Raw genomic sequence first — 18,268 nt, forward strand, 5'->3', positions numbered from 1 at the left:
CTGGAATTTTGTACAGTCCTGTGGGACTTGTTCTCGGTCTAAACCCTATTCTCGTTCTAGTGGGTTGCTGATGCCCTTGCCGGTGCCCAAGAGGCCATGGACCCATATCTCAATGGATTTTATTTCTGATCTTCCTGTCTCTCAGAGAATGACTGTTATCTGGGTGATTTGTGATAGATTTTCGAAGATGGTCCATCTTGTACCACTCCCAAAGTTGCCATCTTCCGCTGAGTTGGTGCCCTTGTTTTTACAACAGGTGGTTCGGTTACATGGGATTCCTGAGAACATTGTGTCCGACAGAGGAGTCCAGTTTGTTTCCAGATTCTGGAAAGCCTTTTGTTCCAATCTGGGAATTCAGTTATCCTTCTCCTTCGCGTTTCATCCCCAGACCAATGGACAGACTGAGAGAACAAACCAGACCTTGGAGTCTTATTTGAGATGTTTTATATCTGCTGATCAGGATGATTGGATCTCATTTTTGCCCTTGGCCGAATTCGCACTGAACAATAGAGCTAGTTCTGCCACTTTGATGTTACCCTTTTTCTGTAATTTTGGGTTTCATCCTCGATTCTCTTCAGGGCAAGTGGAATCTTTTTCCTGCCCAGGTGTGGACACTGTGGTTAAAAGAATGCAGCAGATATGGGACAAAGTGGTGGATAAGTTGTCACTCTCTCAGGAAAAGGCCCAGCGATTTTCCAACCGGCATAGGACCATTGGCCCTGGTTTAAAGTGGGTGCTATGGTTTGTTTGTTGTCTAAGAGTATTCCTATGAAGGTTGCATCTCGTAAATTTAAGCCAAGATTTATTGGTCCTTATAAGATTTTGGAAATTCTTAATCCTGTTTCGTTTCGATTGGCTCTTCCAGTTACATTCAAGATCCATAACGTATTTCACAAATCTCTGTTGAAGAGGTTTGTTGAGCCAGTGGTTCCTATGGCAGCACCTCCTGACCCTGTGGTAGTCAAAGGCAATGTGGAATATGAGGTAAAGAAAATATTGGATTCTCATTTGGTTAGACGGAGACTCCAGTATTTGGTCAAATGGAAGGGTTATGGTCAGGACGATAATTCTTGGGTCTCTGCCTCTGATATTCATGCCAATAGATTGGTTCGTGCTTTTCACCGAGCCCATCCTGATCGGCCTGGTGGTGTGGATGAGGGTTTGGTGACCCCTCCTCAAAGAGGGGGTACTGTTGTGAGTTCATTCTCTGGTTCGGGAGGTGGTGCAGCTGGTTTGATCGGTGGAGATCTGCCACCTGAGAATGAGGATGATGATTGGATCTCAGGATTCTCAGATTGGATTTAAGACAGCCGACGCCCTATTCAGTTGCTGGTGATTCCTTCTGGCTTGTCAGCTCTTGGTTTTCAGCTCTGTTCCAGTCATTTAAAGCTAAGTTTTTCTGCTAATGTTCACACTTGATTTTGTTGGTTTATTCAGTTTTTTGTGTGGTCTGCCAGCCCCGGCTGGGGGCTGAGCTGAATTTCCACTCTTATTTATCAGTATTTTGCCAATTGGCTTTTTGTCTCTTACTAGTTCGGTCTCTTTTTGCTCTGTCTCAGAATATTCCATAGTGCTGATATAGTGGGAGAAGTCTAGTGACTTCAGGGTTAATTTTGCTATCAGAAGTGTTGGGCATTATTTTTGTAGGGTTTTTTGTAGGTTGCAGACAGTGACTTGCCTTTCCTGTCTAGTTAGTTTGGGCCCCATCATTTGTTCAGCCTATTTTCCTGCCTGTGTTTGTGCCTTCATCTTGTTTCATCATCAATACATGTGTGGGGGCTATCTATTCCTTTGGGGTCTGCTCTGGGGCAGTTAGTTTTCCATTTTCATGCTTTAGGCTCACGAGGCGTCTAGGAACATCGTAGGCACGCTTCACGGCTACTGCTAGTTGTGTGGTAAGATCAGGGATCTGCAATCTGCATAGTTACCAACTTCTCTGGTTTTCTGTGGCTTATCTTGTTTTGTTTTTTTTCTCCTCGGTGACCCATTCATAACGCGAGAGGTTTAACTGAGCAGGTTTGTTTTGGCTCTCCTGTTTTTGTCATACTTATTGTACGCTGCCTCTTCTTCCTCCTCCATCACACTAGCTGATATCCATCTCTACTTTTATGTCAAGGAAAAGATGCATGTTCTCCCAGTCATGTGCTTGCTTGCCAGCTAAACTCACACCTTGTCAATTTGCTTATGGTGCACTCCCTGCTATACCACCATATGGAGTCAGCTGCTTTTCAAGAAATTATGGTATGCACTCAGCCTTGCTAGAAGATTCTCACAGAAAAGGGTGCTAATTCTGTTCTCAAGTGCAAGTGAACATATGCTGGTATCTCAACTTCTCTTTGAGCTCCAAAGCTCATTGCACCCTAGTCACCTGAAGAAGCTAATATGGACATGGAGAACACATGAATTTGGTTAAGTTTGGAGTAGAAGTGATACACTAATGCAACAGAGACAGGTGGTGAAAATACTATGTGACTGAGAGCTATGCTTGTTTCCATCATCAAGCATAGGTTTTCAGTCTCCTCAACTGGTTACTGCTCAACAGACACATCGCCAACAGTTACACGGCATAGCATTGATTCCACATAACACCCTATTGTTTTTTTATTCCTTCAAGGAAGAACGTGGCCAAGCAATATTACAGCTTGACAGATTGATTGTTAAAAGCCATACAGTGGACACGTTGCTACTGTGCATCAGTTAGCATTCTGTTGGCTAGCTTCAATCAGCAACAGCTGGGAATTGTCACCAACAACAAGAAAAATTGTGGTTGATTTAAAATCGGACAGTGTAACTTATGCACCCAGAGTGGTACAAGTCCTGAATTTAATTGTGCAACATCTGTTTTAGAAATATATCCAATTGAAGAAGGTGATAGCTATGGCTGGGAATGTGTCTGTTTATTTCAAATATTGGTATTGGATTACTATGCTTTTAGATCCTCATTATTAAAGCTGATATATCTTTGTAGCGTGTTAGCCAGTAGATAGAAAAAATATTTAGATTTGAGACTCCTCTGTGGTTGATACCTTTAGCCCCTTTCTGACATAAGGCATACTATCCTGTCCATATGCCCTGGGCCTTAATGCCCATGGACGGGCGAGTACGTCATATGCAATCAGCTGCACTCACAGGGGGAGCGCTGCTGATCGCGGCCGGGTGTCAGCTGATTATCACAGCTAAAACATCAAGAAAAACTGAGAGTTTTTATCCCTCAGAAACAATACATTATAAGAAATTAAACCATAAGAGCTTCTCGTCATATGTATAAAAGGATTCACTTTATTAGATACCAAAAATTCATCAAAAACAAGACATAATAATACAAAAAATTACAAAAAGTAGAATACATGTAAAACAGGCGAATAGTGATGCAGCCATGATAGTGGCGTGGGGACTTATGTAACGAATAGGGGCCAGAAACTCCCATGTAAGTATATAGAACACTGGCTGTATTGTTAATTCATGAGATAACCACCTCTTACCATATAGGTGAACAGAGATAAAAGAGAGGTAAAGACAAAAGCTCCCTATGTAAAGAGAAGCAGTCAAAGTGCAATCATCCAAACAGCGTTAGCAATAACTACCACTTGGTTAAACCACAGGAGTCCCCTTACCCATTGTAAAGATGTCCCCACATCACACGAACACCCCAAAGCGGGGTCTTGTTTATGATGAATGTTTGGTATCTAATAAAGTGAATCCTTTTATACATATGACGTTCTTATGGTTTAATTTCTTAGAATTTATTGTTTCTGAGGGATAAAAACTCAGTTTTTCTTTTTATAGTGGTTTGAAAAAACCACTATCTTGTAATCCGAACGCTGCTAACTTATTCTTCTTATTATTATTAAGTTGATTTCCGCAATTAATACGGACCGAACCACTACACGCACAGACTCCGTTGCAGTCACTGTTCTGCTTTTACCTAATGTATTGTAGTCCAGTTACACCCAGAGCTGCAGTCACTGTTCTGCTGTTACCTAATGTATTGTACTCCAGTTACACCCAGAGTCACTGTTCTGCTGTTATCTAATGTATTGTACTCCAGTTACTCTCAGAGCTGCAGTCACTGTTCTGCTTTTACCTAATGTATTGTAGTCCAGTTACACCCAGATCTGCAGTCACTGTTCTGTTCTTACCTAATGTATTGTACTCCAGTTACACCCAGAGCTGCAGTCACTGTTCTACTGTTACCTAATTACCTAATGTATTGTACTCCAGAATATGTACAGGACTGTGCCTGTGTAATGAGCAACGCAGCAGTGATGCCTTTAACGGCTGTAATATGCCTGTACAACAAGCAATGCGGGGGGAGCGCTGCTGATCGCGGCCGGGTGTCAGCTGATTATCACAGCTAAAACATCAAGAAAAACTGAGAGTTTTTATCCCTCAGAAACAATACATTATAAGAAATTAAACCATAAGAGCTTCTCGTCATATGTATAAAAGGATTCACTTTATTAGATACCAAAAATTCATCAAAAACAAGACATATTAATACAAAAAATTACAAAAAATAGAATACATGTAAAACAGGCGAATAGTGATGCAGCCATGATAGTGGCGTGGGGACTTATGTAACGAATAGGGGCCAGAAACTCCCATGTAAGTATATAGAACACTGGCTGTATTGTTAATTCATGAGATAACCACCTCTTACCATATAGGTGAACAGAGATAAAAGAGAGGTAAAGACAAAAGCTCCCTATGTAAAGAGAAGCAGTCAAAGTGCAATCATCCAAACAGCGTTAGCAATAACTACCACTTGGTTAAACCACAGGAGTCCCCTTACCCATTGTAAAGATGTCCCCACATCACACGAACACCCCAAAGCGGGGTCTTGTTTATGATGAATGTTTGGTATCTAATAAAGTGAATCCTTTTATACATATGACGTTCTTATGGTTTAATTTCTTAGAATTTATTGTTTCTGAGGGATAAAAACTCAGTTTTTCTTTTTATAGTGGTTTGAAAAAACCACTATCTTGTAATCCGAACGCTGCTAACTTATTCTTCTTATTATTATTAAGTTGATTTCCGCAATTAATACGGACCGAACCACTACACGCACAGACTCCGTTGCAGTCACTGTTCTGCTTTTACCTAATGTATTGTAGTCCAGTTACACCCAGAGCTGCAGTCACTGTTCTGCTGTTACCTAATGTATTGTACTCCAGTTACACCCAGAGTCACTGTTCTGCTGTTATCTAATGTATTGTACTCCAGTTACTCTCAGAGCTGCAGTCACTGTTCTGCTTTTACCTAATGTATTGTAGTCCAGTTACACCCAGATCTGCAGTCACTGTTCTGTTCTTACCTAATGTATTGTACTCCAGTTACACCCAGAGCTGCAGTCACTGTTCTACTGTTACCTAATTACCTAATGTATTGTACTCCAGAATATGTACAGGACTGTGCCTGTGTAATGAGCAACGCAGCAGTGATGCCTTTAACGGCTGTAATATGCCTGTACAACAAGCAATGCGGCCGTGTTGCCATGACAACTAAGCAGCTGTCGCTGATTGGTCGTGTCAGTTAGGCCGCGACCAATCAGCGAGGTGGGATTTCCATTACAGACAGACAGACAGACAGAATTAGACAATTATATAGTAGATAGGGTACAATTTAAATCTCCGTATCGATATTCCCATAGTCACCCTCAGACGCTCACTCAGTATGGATTTGACCTTAATACTAAATGTCGAACAAAAGTACTGTATAACAAGAATGAAGCAGTATATAGTATAGGGTGAAATTTTTATCTCCGTATATATAGAAGGAGGAAACCACACATGCTCACTTAGTATGAATTATGACATAATAAATTTAGAACAAAGGTACTGTATCAGCAGATACCTGGTGTATCCAGTCTAGGGGTAATTGTAAATCTCCATCTATATTTCCGGAGTCAGACACAGACACTCACAGGCTCAGTATGGATTACACCAGAATATAAAAAGTAGAAAAATGGAAATGTATTCGAAGCGTACACCAGTATACATTGTTGTGGTACTTTTAAATCTTCGTATATATTTCAGTCACAGTAAGCCAGTCCAGACTCTCCGCTACTGGAAACTAGATGGATACAAGTACAGACAGAAAGTTGAGTGTTTGCAGAAATTTGGGAATTAATGATAACGGGAAAAAATCCCGGTAGATTTCGCAGAGGCGATGTTGACGCTCAATTACTTTGTCTGTGGATACAGCAAAAACGGTTATTTGTGAAAAAAAGATTGCTGTATCGCAGTAGCGTGGATCCCATTACCGTTACTCATCTCCATCAAATTGTGATCACAGGGAGAGATGTAGACATGGTCCTCACTGCCTATCATGATGTGTCTGGTTACTTTGGAGTGCAAAAGACAGAAGCCACAGGCCGTAGGTGATTCTATTGGATTGGCATGAGAGGAGACACTGAAAAATGGTGGCAGGAATGACACATGTCTGTGACTGGAAAAACTGTGAAAGCTGATCATAAAGCACCACTGCATCCGATTGTGAGTTGACGTCCATTACAAATGCAGGAGAGGGAGGACTGGGAGCTTGCATCGCATCCAAATGGAAAACCACCCTGGGCTGAGTTCATTAATCCACAGATGGGTGCACGAATTCGCTGGTGAGCACAGCAGATATCCAAAAAGAGAAGAAAGTTCGTTCTGCACACCAGCATAAATTAAAAAAATTTATTAGGCTATTATGCCATATTTAAAATGCAGAAAAACACCTGACGCGTTTCTGGTGCACAAAGACAACTGCTGTCTCCTGTCACTTGCAATCAATGCAGTATTATCAGTCATGTGAGCGGTACATGAGAAATCAGTCCACAACATGGTCATGAAACCCCTGTATCCAATGCCACTTCGGCTGTGTGCACCACGAACACCTCTTCCATTTTGCCCACTTCGGCTCGTGGGAAAACCAGCACAGCTGCGGTGTGTTGGGAATGCCTCAAACAAACAGTTCACCAGAGTTGCTTGCTTGTTAGCCAATATTATCTCTAGGTTTTCCTGTGGCATGATGTTGTGTAATTTGCCTTCATAGCGTGGATTGAGGATGCTGGCCAACCAGTAGTCGTTATCCTTCATCATTTTGGCAATGCGGGGGGTCCCTTTTTAGGATCCGCAAGGCATAATCACACATGTGGGCAAATGTTCCAGGTGTCAATGATGCACTGGCAGTGGTGGGTGGAGAAGCACTTTCTGGAAAATCCACATCCCTCCTGTCACGCACAAACCCTGTACCTGACCTTGCCACGCCAACATTTTCCCTTGCCCTCAGAGAAGCATCCTCCTCCCCAAAATAATCATCCCCCTCATCCTCCTCCTCCTCTTCCTCTTCTTCCTCCACCTCATCCAGGACAGTTCCCTGACCAGACAATGGCTGACTGTCAACAAGGCTTCCCTCCTCCTCCTCCTGTTCCTCCTCCGCTGCAGATGCCTGATCCTTAATGTGCGTCAAACTTTGCATGAGCAGACGCATATGTGGGATGCTCATGCTTATGATGGCATCGTCTGCGCTTACCAGCCATGTGCATTCCTCAAAACACTGAAGGACTTTACAGAGGTCTTTCAGCTTTGACCACTGCACATCCGACAACTCCTTGTCTGCCCTCAAACTGCCTGCCCGTGTGTATCCTCCCACAAAAGCATTACAGCCTGCTTCTGTTCGCACAGCCTCTCAACCATGTGCAGGGTGGAGTTCCATCTTGTTGCAACGTCTATGATTAGGCGGTGCTTGGGGAGGTGGAGCAATCGCTGCAGCTTAGGCATACGATTGGAGTGTACGGGCGAGCGACGGATGTGTGAGCACAGTCTTCACACCTTTTGGAGCAGGGCTGTTAACTCCGCATAATTATTTAGGAAGCACTGCACCACCAGGCTCAAAGTGTGAGCCAGGCAAGGTATGTGTGTGAGTTTTGCAAGGGCTATGGCTGCCACAAAATTCTGGCCATTATCACTGACTACCTTGCCTGGCTCAAGATGCAGACTGCCCAGCCATGACTCAGTTTGTCGCTGCAAGTATTCAGCTAGTACCTCCGCAGTGTGTCTGTTGTCGCCCAAAGACCACATCTTTAAAACAGCCTGCTGCCACTTACCACTAGCTGTTCGATAGTGGGACACCTCGTGTGCAACACTGCCAGATGCGGATGGAGTGTTTGTGCGACTGCGCTCTGTCGACGAGCTTTCGCTTCTGGAGGAGGAGAAGGAGGGTCGAATGCCTACAGCCAACTGTTACCTATACTGTGGGCTAGGCAGCACTGTTCCACCGCTGCTGTCCCCTGTGGAGCCTGAATCCACCACATTAACCGAGTGCACAGCGATGGACACGTAACGGCCCTGGCCATGCCTACTGGACCATGCATCTGTTGTGAGGTGCACCTTTCCACTCACTGAGTGGATGGACAATGCAGTCTTTCACATGCAGGTGGAGGGCAGGGATGGCTTTTCGAGAAAAGAAGTGCCGACTGGGTAGGTCATAGCGTGGGACAGCGTAGGCCATGAGCTCTCGGAAAGCTTCGCTTTCAAACAAACGGAAGGGCATCATCTCTAATGAGATCAGTTTGGCAATGTAGGCGTTTAAAGCCAGTGTTCCGTAAACTGTGGCCTCTGTTCACACGGGATGCATTATAGTTAGCACTGGGCAGCCCACCTATTTGGTGATACTTAGAGGCTGTGAACCATATGCTCTGCATCCTCTGTGTGAACATTGCCACATACGAATTATTTTTTTGCACTGGTGTGCCACACGGCCAATTCCTGATTGTAGGCTGGCTGTTTCATTAGGTATTTTTGCACCTGTGCAGTTGCCATTTTACTTGGGTCCGCTGCACCCTGATAGTGCATTTGTATTGAGGCCTGTCTATACAGGTAAGCATCTCAGCCTGTTTTTGTTTTTTTCTTAAATATTGGAGGATTTTTTACTCTGTTCTGTGGTTTTCATGTATATGGTGTATGTATGGAAAATTTTAAATCTCCGTCTATTTTTTTACGGAGTCACACACACATGCTGTCTCTGTATAGATTTGACCATAATCAAACAGTAGATATACGATACTGCTTGACAAGCGGAAAGCTCTATACGGTGTATGTATGGAAAATTTTAAATCTCTGTCTATTTTTTTACGGAGTCACACACAGATAGCATGTATTTGTCCATGATACCAGCCGGTACACGGTAGTTTGTGAGGAGCGTACACCTCTATACGGTGTATGTATGGAAATTTTTAAATCTCCTATTTTTTTATGGAGTAACACACACGCTGTCTCTGTATAGATTTGACCGTCATTAAACAGCAAATGTACAATACTGTTTGACAAGTGTACGGCACTATATGGTGTATGTATGGAAAATTTTAAATCTCCGTCTATTTTTTTTACAGAGTCACACACACACGCTGTCTCTGTATAGATTTGACCGTAATCAAACAGCAGATATACGGTACTGTATGAGAAGCGGAGAGCTCTATACGGTGTATGGAAAAACTGAAATGTCCATATATGTATTTACCGAGTCTCACACACACACGCTGTCTCTGTATAGATGTGATCGCAATACAAACAGCAGATATACAATACTGTTTGAGAAGCGGACAGATCTATACAGTGTATGTATAGAAAATTAAAAATCTCTTTTTATTTTTTTACGGAGTCACACACAGCATGTATATGTCCGTGATACCAGCCGGTACACGGTAGTGTGTGAGTAGCGTACACCGCTATACGGTGTGTGAAAAAATGAACGCTCTGTAACGGTGCAGAAAATCAGAATAAAAGTATTTTTGCTTTTAAAAAAGCAGTCTGCACGGCAGTGTGCACACAGCAATGCAGCTATCAGGTAGCCTTATAAGGCAGCCTAATAACCACCAGCGCGGCTGCACAGGCAAAAATCCTCCCCTGTCACTGCACACTAACTGTACTGTTGAAATTGCTATCAGAAGAAGCAGTTTTTTCTTTCTTTGTTGCCTAATGCTCTCCCTATTGAGAATCAGCAGCAGCAACCTCTCCCTATGCTAAGATCGGCAGAAGTAGAATGGCGGTAGGCAGTCAGGGCTTTTATAGCCACTGTGACGACACACAAAGCAAGCCAATCACACGAATGCCCTTCTCTAAGATGGTGGTGGCAGCTGCCGATGTCATCGCATTGCCCACAATGTGCGTCCTTGATGATTAGATGAGAAAAAGCGCTGGAAGCATCATGGGAAACACGCTATGGTCGGGTTTCGATCAGCGAAACCCGACTTTAGTGAAAGTCGGCGACTTATCAATTTGACCAACCCATTTCGCTCAACCCTAACCACCACCAATACTTATAATAATTGTTAGAATTGTGGAAAATAAATCCTGATCCTGAGGTAGAGTGATATTGAGCAAATATTTAGCTATTGCTCCACAAATGTACTAATTGGCTTCTGGAAAACTTTTAGAAAAGAAAGATAAAATCCAAAAGGAAATACATACCATACTTTTGTACTGGAAGATGCATTTTTATAAAGAAAATTCTTGCTAAAAACAGTGTATGTCTTATAGTCCATAGGTAGCTTCCGATAATGAAGAAGAACTCTGACACAGTGTTCTTCCTGGCCACTGGAGGGACCATGCAATCACATGTGTGAAAGGTGCGAGACAGGAGAAAAAGGGTTTGTGTTATTGTAGTTGTGTGAGTGCATGAAGCTTTTCATACATTTTTACACTTTTATTGACAAATACATCAGGTTTATGCAAAGGCTCAATATTTATGATGTTGAATCATATTCTGCAAGAATTTAGCAATTTGCTCTGCCATGCGGGATATCATCTTCTGGGCCAAATCCTGACTGATAAGAAGTCAGTGCTTGTACTTTGTTACAATTTCTCTATTTGTGTTTGTCAATCTGCTTTTTGAGGATTGATCACAGGTTCTAGGTAGGATTAAGATGTGGGTAGCTTCTTGGCCATGAACCCAAAATTTCAATGTTTTGTTCACGGAGCCACTTAGTTATCATAAAGTTTTGCCTGGTGAATAATGCTCCATCATACTGGAAAAAGCACTGATCACCAAATTTCTCCTGGATTGTCAGGAAAAGTTGCTTTTGGAGGAGGTTTAGATCCCATTTTTTATGATGGCAGTGTTCTTAGCCAAAACTGTGATTGCGCAAATTCCCTTGGATAAAATGTAACCCCAAACATAAATGGTATTAGGATGCTTTACTGTTAGCATGATACAGGACTAACGGTAGTGCTCATCTTTTCTTCTCCAGACAATTAGTCTTTCAGATGTCTGAAGGGGGCTTCATCAGAGAAAACAACTTTACCCATGTCTTCCTCAGTTATGTCCTGTACTTTCTGCAAAGTTAGCAAAAGTTAGCAGAAATCTAGAAAAGTAAGGGTCAACACTGCAAATATTGGGTGTTTGGTTAAACTTTATATATTTGTCATTAAAACTTTAAAAACCTAAGAAATACTTAAAATTGTACTTAAGTACAACCATAGAAACTGTAGAAACATCTGACTGAATAATCTTAAGCCACTGAAGAAGTAAATTTTGTGAAAAAACAGAACATGTGTCAGTGCCAAAACTGTGAGACCATGACGTGTCTCACTTCCACAGTAGTTTTTGTCCTATTTAGATTAGTGCACAAAGAAAATACACTCTATGTGAATATTTGACAATTGTCATCCATCACATACAGCGAATATTTACTGATATTCCAATTTCTTTTAGAACTGCAAACATAATACCTATGGCCGATACTGTGATTACTGTCTACCAGGCTTTTATGGGAATCCAACAGATGGAACAGACGAGGACTGCTTGCCATGTGCCTGTCCTATGAGCATAGCCTCAAACAAGTAAGTGGTAATGTTGGTGTGTTAAGCAACTCAGTGTATGTGTGTTTAAGAACTCAGTGAATCCTCCTCTCTACCTTTCAAAATGCATAGAGCAAATTTACGCATGGTCGTGGCAGACATATATTTGCTTTTCTCATGCATAGACTGTCATATATGCAACCAATTTATTCAGAGGTCAATGCTTCTTAAGGAATTTATTGTATTTTACTCCTAAGTACTCTAGCAGTAAGACTAGTGTATGAATGTATGAAATGGCATTCTTGACTAATTTCCTCTAGAGACTAGAGTAAGTTTTTCAATACAGTAATTAATCTATAATGCTTATCATCATCAAACATGTAGTATACCTTATTTTTCGCTTTATAAGATGCACCTGATTATAAGACGCATCTAGATTTTAGAGGAGAGAAACAGGAAAAAAGCTATCTGTGGATTTCGCACTGTTATGGGGGATTTGTGGATGTTGTACTGTTATTGGGATCTGTGGCTCATGCACTGATATGTGGGATCTGTGGATGTCACACTGTTATGGGGAGATCTGTGGATGTTGCACTATTTCACGGCCCTCCGCACCCGCTGCCATCATTCACATGACCGCCCGCCACACAGTCTGTCCACCGCAAGCTTCCCCTATGTCGCGGTTAGCGATAGCACAGATTTTGCTTTCATGTAAATGTATGCGTTTGCTTTATAAGACACACTGAGATTTCCCCTCACTTTAAGTGGAGAAAAGCGTGTCTTATAAAGCAAAATATATGGAACATGTTTGCAATAGGCTTGGGTAAAGTGCATGTTCTAACTTAAATAAAATATTAAAACTAAGAAAATGAAGAATTTCAAGAACATTTACCATTTTATTAATAAATTCAGCATATAGATTCTAAATATTGCATAGCCTTTTCATTTAAAATGGTCAACTTTTTTTTATATAAATAGATCTGGAATTTTGTGCTTGGGGATTTTTCTAAAACTCCACAGAACTTGCTCAAAAATGGCAAAGTATGCTCTCCTTACTCATCCCCACAGCATTGTTCAGGACCCTCACAGACTACTGTACAACCTGTTCTGGCAGCACAGAAATGTAACTGCAGAAGCCTATCATTGCCTTCAGGGGTGATGCATTAGAAATTTAAGCTGCCAGTGAATGGCGGTGGAGGTTTTGGAGAGGACCCAAAAATGTTGGAAGAGGAGTGGCACGGAATCAGTGAGGATTAAACCCTTCATACCAAGGCCTGTTTTTATCTTCCTGACCAGGCCAAATGTTTAAATTCTAAGCAGTGGCACTAACTCTGGAATGCTTCAACGTATCCAAGTGATTCTGAGATAGTTTTTTTGTGAAATATTTGACTTCTTGATAGTACTAAATTTAGGTTGATTGTGATTTCTGTTTATTCATAAAAATATTTACAATTTTATAAAAATTTGCAATTTTTGAACTTTGAATTTGTATGCCCTCAAAGCTTATAGTGATACTTTACAAAATAATTAATGAATAACACTTATCACATGTCTACTTTATATCATCATGTTTTAAACTTTTTTTTTCTTAGGAAGTTATAAGGGTTAAATGTTTAGCAGTAATTTCTCATTTTTCCCTCAAAATTTACAAACTCTATTTTTTAAGGGACCTCTTCACTATTGAAGTGACTTTAAGCAGCTTATATGTCAGAAAACTCCGAAACAAGACACCTTTGTAAAAACTGCACCCGTCACAGTATTTGAAACTGCATTCAGGAAGTTTGTTGGTCTTCAGGTGCTTCATAAGAATAAAAGCAAAGTGGAAGAAAACAATGAAAATTTGTCTTTTCCTTAAAAATTTTGGGTTAGCCCCAATTTTTCAAGTTAACGGGTAACAGGAGATAATGGACCACCCAGTTTGCTGTGCAATTTCTCCCGAGTCTGTAGATGCCCTATATGAAAGGAAAAACTACTGTTTGGGCACACAGGAATGCTTAGAAAGGAAGAAGCCTCATTTGACTTTTCGAGAGCAGATTTGGCTGGTACACACTGCCAACACCATGTTGCATTTCAAGAGACTTCAAGGTGCTAAAAATGCAGAAACAAGTGACTACATTTAGGAAACTACATGTCACAAGGAATTTTAGAGTTTGGTGAGCTTTCTAAATCCACAGGTGCTTCATGGAATTTTAATATATTGCAAAGCAAAAGTGAAAAAAAAATGTCACAAAAATGTTGATTGAGCAGCAAATATTTCATTTTCATAAAGGTAGTAGGAGAAAACAGACCACCCAATTTGTTGTGCAAATTCTGTAGAGCATGCTGATGCTCCATATGTGGGTTAAAACTACTGCTTGAGCACACGGGAGTGTTTGAAAGGAAAGAAGTGCTTTTTTGACTTTTCAAGCACAGAATTGGCAGGAATAGACTGCGAATGACATGTCACATTTGAAAAACCAGAACAGCTGCAAACCCCTACAAGTTACCCCATTTTGGAAAATACATCCCTCAAAGAATTTATCTAAGGCTGTGTTGAGCATTTTGTGGTGAACATTTTTAGGTCTATGCCACATATGTGGGGTAAAACAATTGTTCGGGAACACAGTAGAGATCCAAAGTAATGGAGTACCATTTTCGAAAGCAGAATATGCTTGTATTGTTTCTGGGCACCAAGCAGCATTTGTAGAGCTCTTGTACAGCCAGAATTTTTCTCACAAAAATGTTCATTTAGCCCCAAATTTTGCATTTTAACAAGGGTAGCAGGAGAAAATGAACCTTACAATTTGCTGGGCAATTTCTCCTGAGTATGTCAATACCTCTTATGTGGTGGAAAATTACTATTTTGGAGCAGGTCTTGGAAGGGAAGGTTAGAATATATGTAAAAACGGGCACCACAAAATATTATACAACCAATAAAAATAAATGTTCAGTTCAGGGGATCAACCCAATGCATACTATAGATAAGTTTAAAATACAAGGAGATAAAGAGGTATGCATACAACTAGGGATATTTAGATACAAAAAAGAGACACAAGTATACAACCATGAACAATATAAAAACATTTAAAAAAGCCAAAATGGCTAGCAAAATCTGACCAAATAGAATCCTCCCCAAGACATAAACAAGGGTACACCATCAAACCCAATGGTATGTATCAAGATTTGACAATATTAATATAGACTTAAAAGTAAAGTTTTTAGCAAATGCAGGCAAGTACTTAAAGTTCACTCACATTGGGAAACTGATAAATAGATGGTGTGCTGCCAGCCCTAAGTAGATCTAAAAAAGTTTTTTCACCATGCAAATAAGTATTGTCAACAGACAGGGAGAAATGCCCTGTTTAAAATAATGGAACCATTACCAAATATGATTCCAAAAACCCAGAGAGCTCTACGCAGCCATATGACTCTTCATTGATAAATTGCTGTGTACAGCCAGGGGAGCCCTAGGTGATCCCTGGTTTTATGCATATCTCTTTTTCTCCTTGTATTTTAGTCTGGTTAGGGAAGGAGTGCCATTTGACTTTTGGACTGCAAAATTAGCTGTAATAGATATTGGACAACATGTCAAGTTTTCAAAGCCCCTGATGTGTAAAAATAGTGGAAACCAACCCACAAGTGACCCCATCTACTGAAACTAGGAACTTATCTAGAGGTGTAGTGAGCACCTTGCTCCACAGAAGTTTATAATGTTGAGCCGTGAAAATTAAAAAAATACGTTTTTCCCTAAAAAATGTTCTTTCTGCCCCAAATTTTAATTTTTAAAAGGATAACAGGAGAAAGTGGACCATAAATTTTTTTGTGAAATGTCTCCTGAGTACACCGATACAGCATATGTGGTGAAAAACTACTGTGTGGGCACAGAGGAGGGCTCGGTAGGGAAGGAGCACCAATTGAAATCTGGAGCTCAATTTTGGTTGGAATTGATTGCAGATGACATGCCACATTTGAAAAGCCTCTAGCATGCGAAAAAAGCAGAAACCCCCACTCGTGACCCCATTATGGAAAGTACATTTCTCAAGGAATTCAATATTGGGTTTAGTGAGCATTTTAAACCCTCAGATGATTAAATTAATTGTATAGCACTGAGTCAATGGAAAATTACCATTTTTTTACATTAAATTGTTGCTTTGGCCCTAAGTTTTCAATTTTCAAAAGCGATTATAGGAGAAAATAAATGGTACAAGCAATTTCTCCTGAGTGCGCTAATACCCCATTTGTGGTCTAAAACTACTTTTGAGGCACAGTGCAAAGCACAGAAAGGAAGGAGTACTATATTGGAATGCAGATGTTGCCGAAATGGTTTTTGGATGCCATGACACATTGGCAGAGCCTTTGAGGTGCCAGAACAGCAGAACTCCACCATAAGTTACTTCAGTTTACAAATTATACCTCTCAACGAAAGATCTCAGGTTTCAGTGATCATATTCACACTATGGCTGGGTCACAGAATTTAATACCATTGGGCAGTGAGGAAACAATAATGACAATTTTGCCACCAAATTGTTGTTTTAGCCACAGATTTCACATTTTCACAAAAGTGGAAATTGGTAAAAGTGGCACTATAGTTTGTCACACAATTTCTGTTAAGCATGGCAATACTCCATATGTGGCTGTACAGTACTGCTTAGTCACATGGAGAGACTCGGAATGGAAGGAGAGCTATTTGACTCTTGGAGTGAAAATTATCATAGAATAGTATGCAGACCCCATTTTGGAAATTATACACCTCTGGAAATGTATCTAAAGGTTTAGTGCCGATTTTGACTCCATGCAGAAAAGGATTTCCAGTTTGTCAAGGAGCGCTTCCGGCTGATACATTAATTTCTCTGAATATTTAAAGGAATATCCAGTTTATTATTAGACATAAAAACACAATGCGTTTTGGCTATACATAAAATTAGCCTTCATCAGGTAAAATCATATATATCTTTAAAAGACACATTTATATAGGGAAAAAAAAGGTTCCACCCTTCAATCAATTATCATCGATTAAAACACATGCACACCTCTCAAAACTGTTGGGAGGCTAGTTGTAGGTGGAATCTATATTACTTGGAATCTAAAAAAAACAAAAAAAAAACAAAACTTTTTTTTTTCTTTTTTCTCCTTTCTGATGGTCCCTAGTGATGAAACTAATAAAATGAAATTATCTACGGGTTGGAAAAATAGTTTTGACTCATCAGAGATATATACAAATTCTTTAATATTGATGCTAAATGATAAATAACCTTATTAATTTAAAACATGGAAGAAGTGTATGTATGTATATATATATATATATATATATACATAGATATATATATATATATAATGAGAAGAGAAGGGAGAAAAGAAAGGAAATCCTTGACAAACTGGAAATCCTTTTCTGCATTCTCGCGGCGTTCCGCATCCTATTTTTACGGTAGGTCTAGAAGGAGTAGTCCTGGTGTTTAAGGCTACTTCTGTGACCTTTAATACTGTATCTGCATCGCTGGAAGTCTGTGACCCTGTACAGACTCAGCGTTATTTATGCTTTTGTTTGCAGCTCTCTGCATATAACAGAGTCTGCTTCAGTGCACTGGTTGCAGCTAAAACCCTGTGCACATTACTACCTTAGTACTCTGCCTCTTTTAGCAGCGGTTATTCCATCCACCGCACGGTGGACCCCGAGTGGCGAAGGCACTTTATTTTTTATTTAGTGTCTTCCGCCACTCATAACAGTCTCCATCTGCCTCATTATAGAAAATCTTCTTCAGGGGTTTCCGTCTGAATAACGTATTTCAGAGTTTTACATGGAAACCCAGGTGTAAGTGCTTAGGGTAGATTTCAGGATAAGTTTGAGCTGAGCCTTAGTGCAATCTTTGGAGGCAGAATGAACAAATCAACAGTAGGTCTAAAATTGTTTTTATTTATTTTTACGCCTTTCTTCATATGGTATAAGTGATAAAACAACTTTATTCTTCGGGTCAGTGTGATTACAGCGATGCCAGATTTATATTGTTTCTTTTATGTTTCGGTACTATCACACACTAAAAAACTTTTTTTTTTTGAAAAATAAAATTTTTGCATTGTCATATTCTGAGAGCTATCATTTTTCTGCCAACAGAGTAAAGTGAGGGCTATTTTTTGCAGGACAATTGACACTTTTGTACGTACCATTTTTGGTCACAAAATGTATTTTTTAAAGGCTTTCTATTCTGATTATTGTGAGGCAGAATGTACAACAACCAGCAATTCAGGATTTGCTTTTTCTTTTTTTTATTGCCATTCACCGTGTGGTGATAAGACAACTTTATTCTTCAGATCAATACAATTAAAGTGATACCACATTTCTATAATTTTATGTTTTGTCACTTTATTACAATAAATACAGTTTTATAAAAAAAATTGTTTTTGCATCATTGTATTCTAAAAGCTATTGCATTTTTACTTTTACGATAATTGAGCTTTATCGCAGCTTGATTTTTTTGCGGGACCAGATGACGTTTTCAGAGATACTT

At 40.2% G+C, this 18,268-nt stretch overlaps 1 protein-coding gene across 2 annotated transcripts in view; it reads left to right on the forward strand.

Moving 5' to 3' along the window:
* LAMA2 (laminin subunit alpha 2) overlaps window positions 1-18,268 on the forward strand; it is a 1,313,887-nt gene that overhangs the window by 738,731 nt on the left and 556,888 nt on the right. For both annotated transcript variants that reach the window (XM_073575794.1, XM_073575795.1), the window contains exon 17: window positions 11,701-11,828. In XM_073575794.1, the coding sequence (XP_073431895.1) occupies window positions 11,701-11,828 (128 nt within the window). The remainder of the gene's footprint in view (window positions 1-11,700; window positions 11,829-18,268) is intronic.

Source organism: Dendrobates tinctorius, unplaced genomic scaffold (assembly GCF_039654945.1).
Source record: "Dendrobates tinctorius isolate UK_male_01 unplaced genomic scaffold, ASM3965494v1 ptg000046l, whole genome shotgun sequence".
NCBI lineage: Eukaryota > Metazoa > Chordata > Amphibia > Anura > Dendrobatidae > Dendrobates > Dendrobates tinctorius.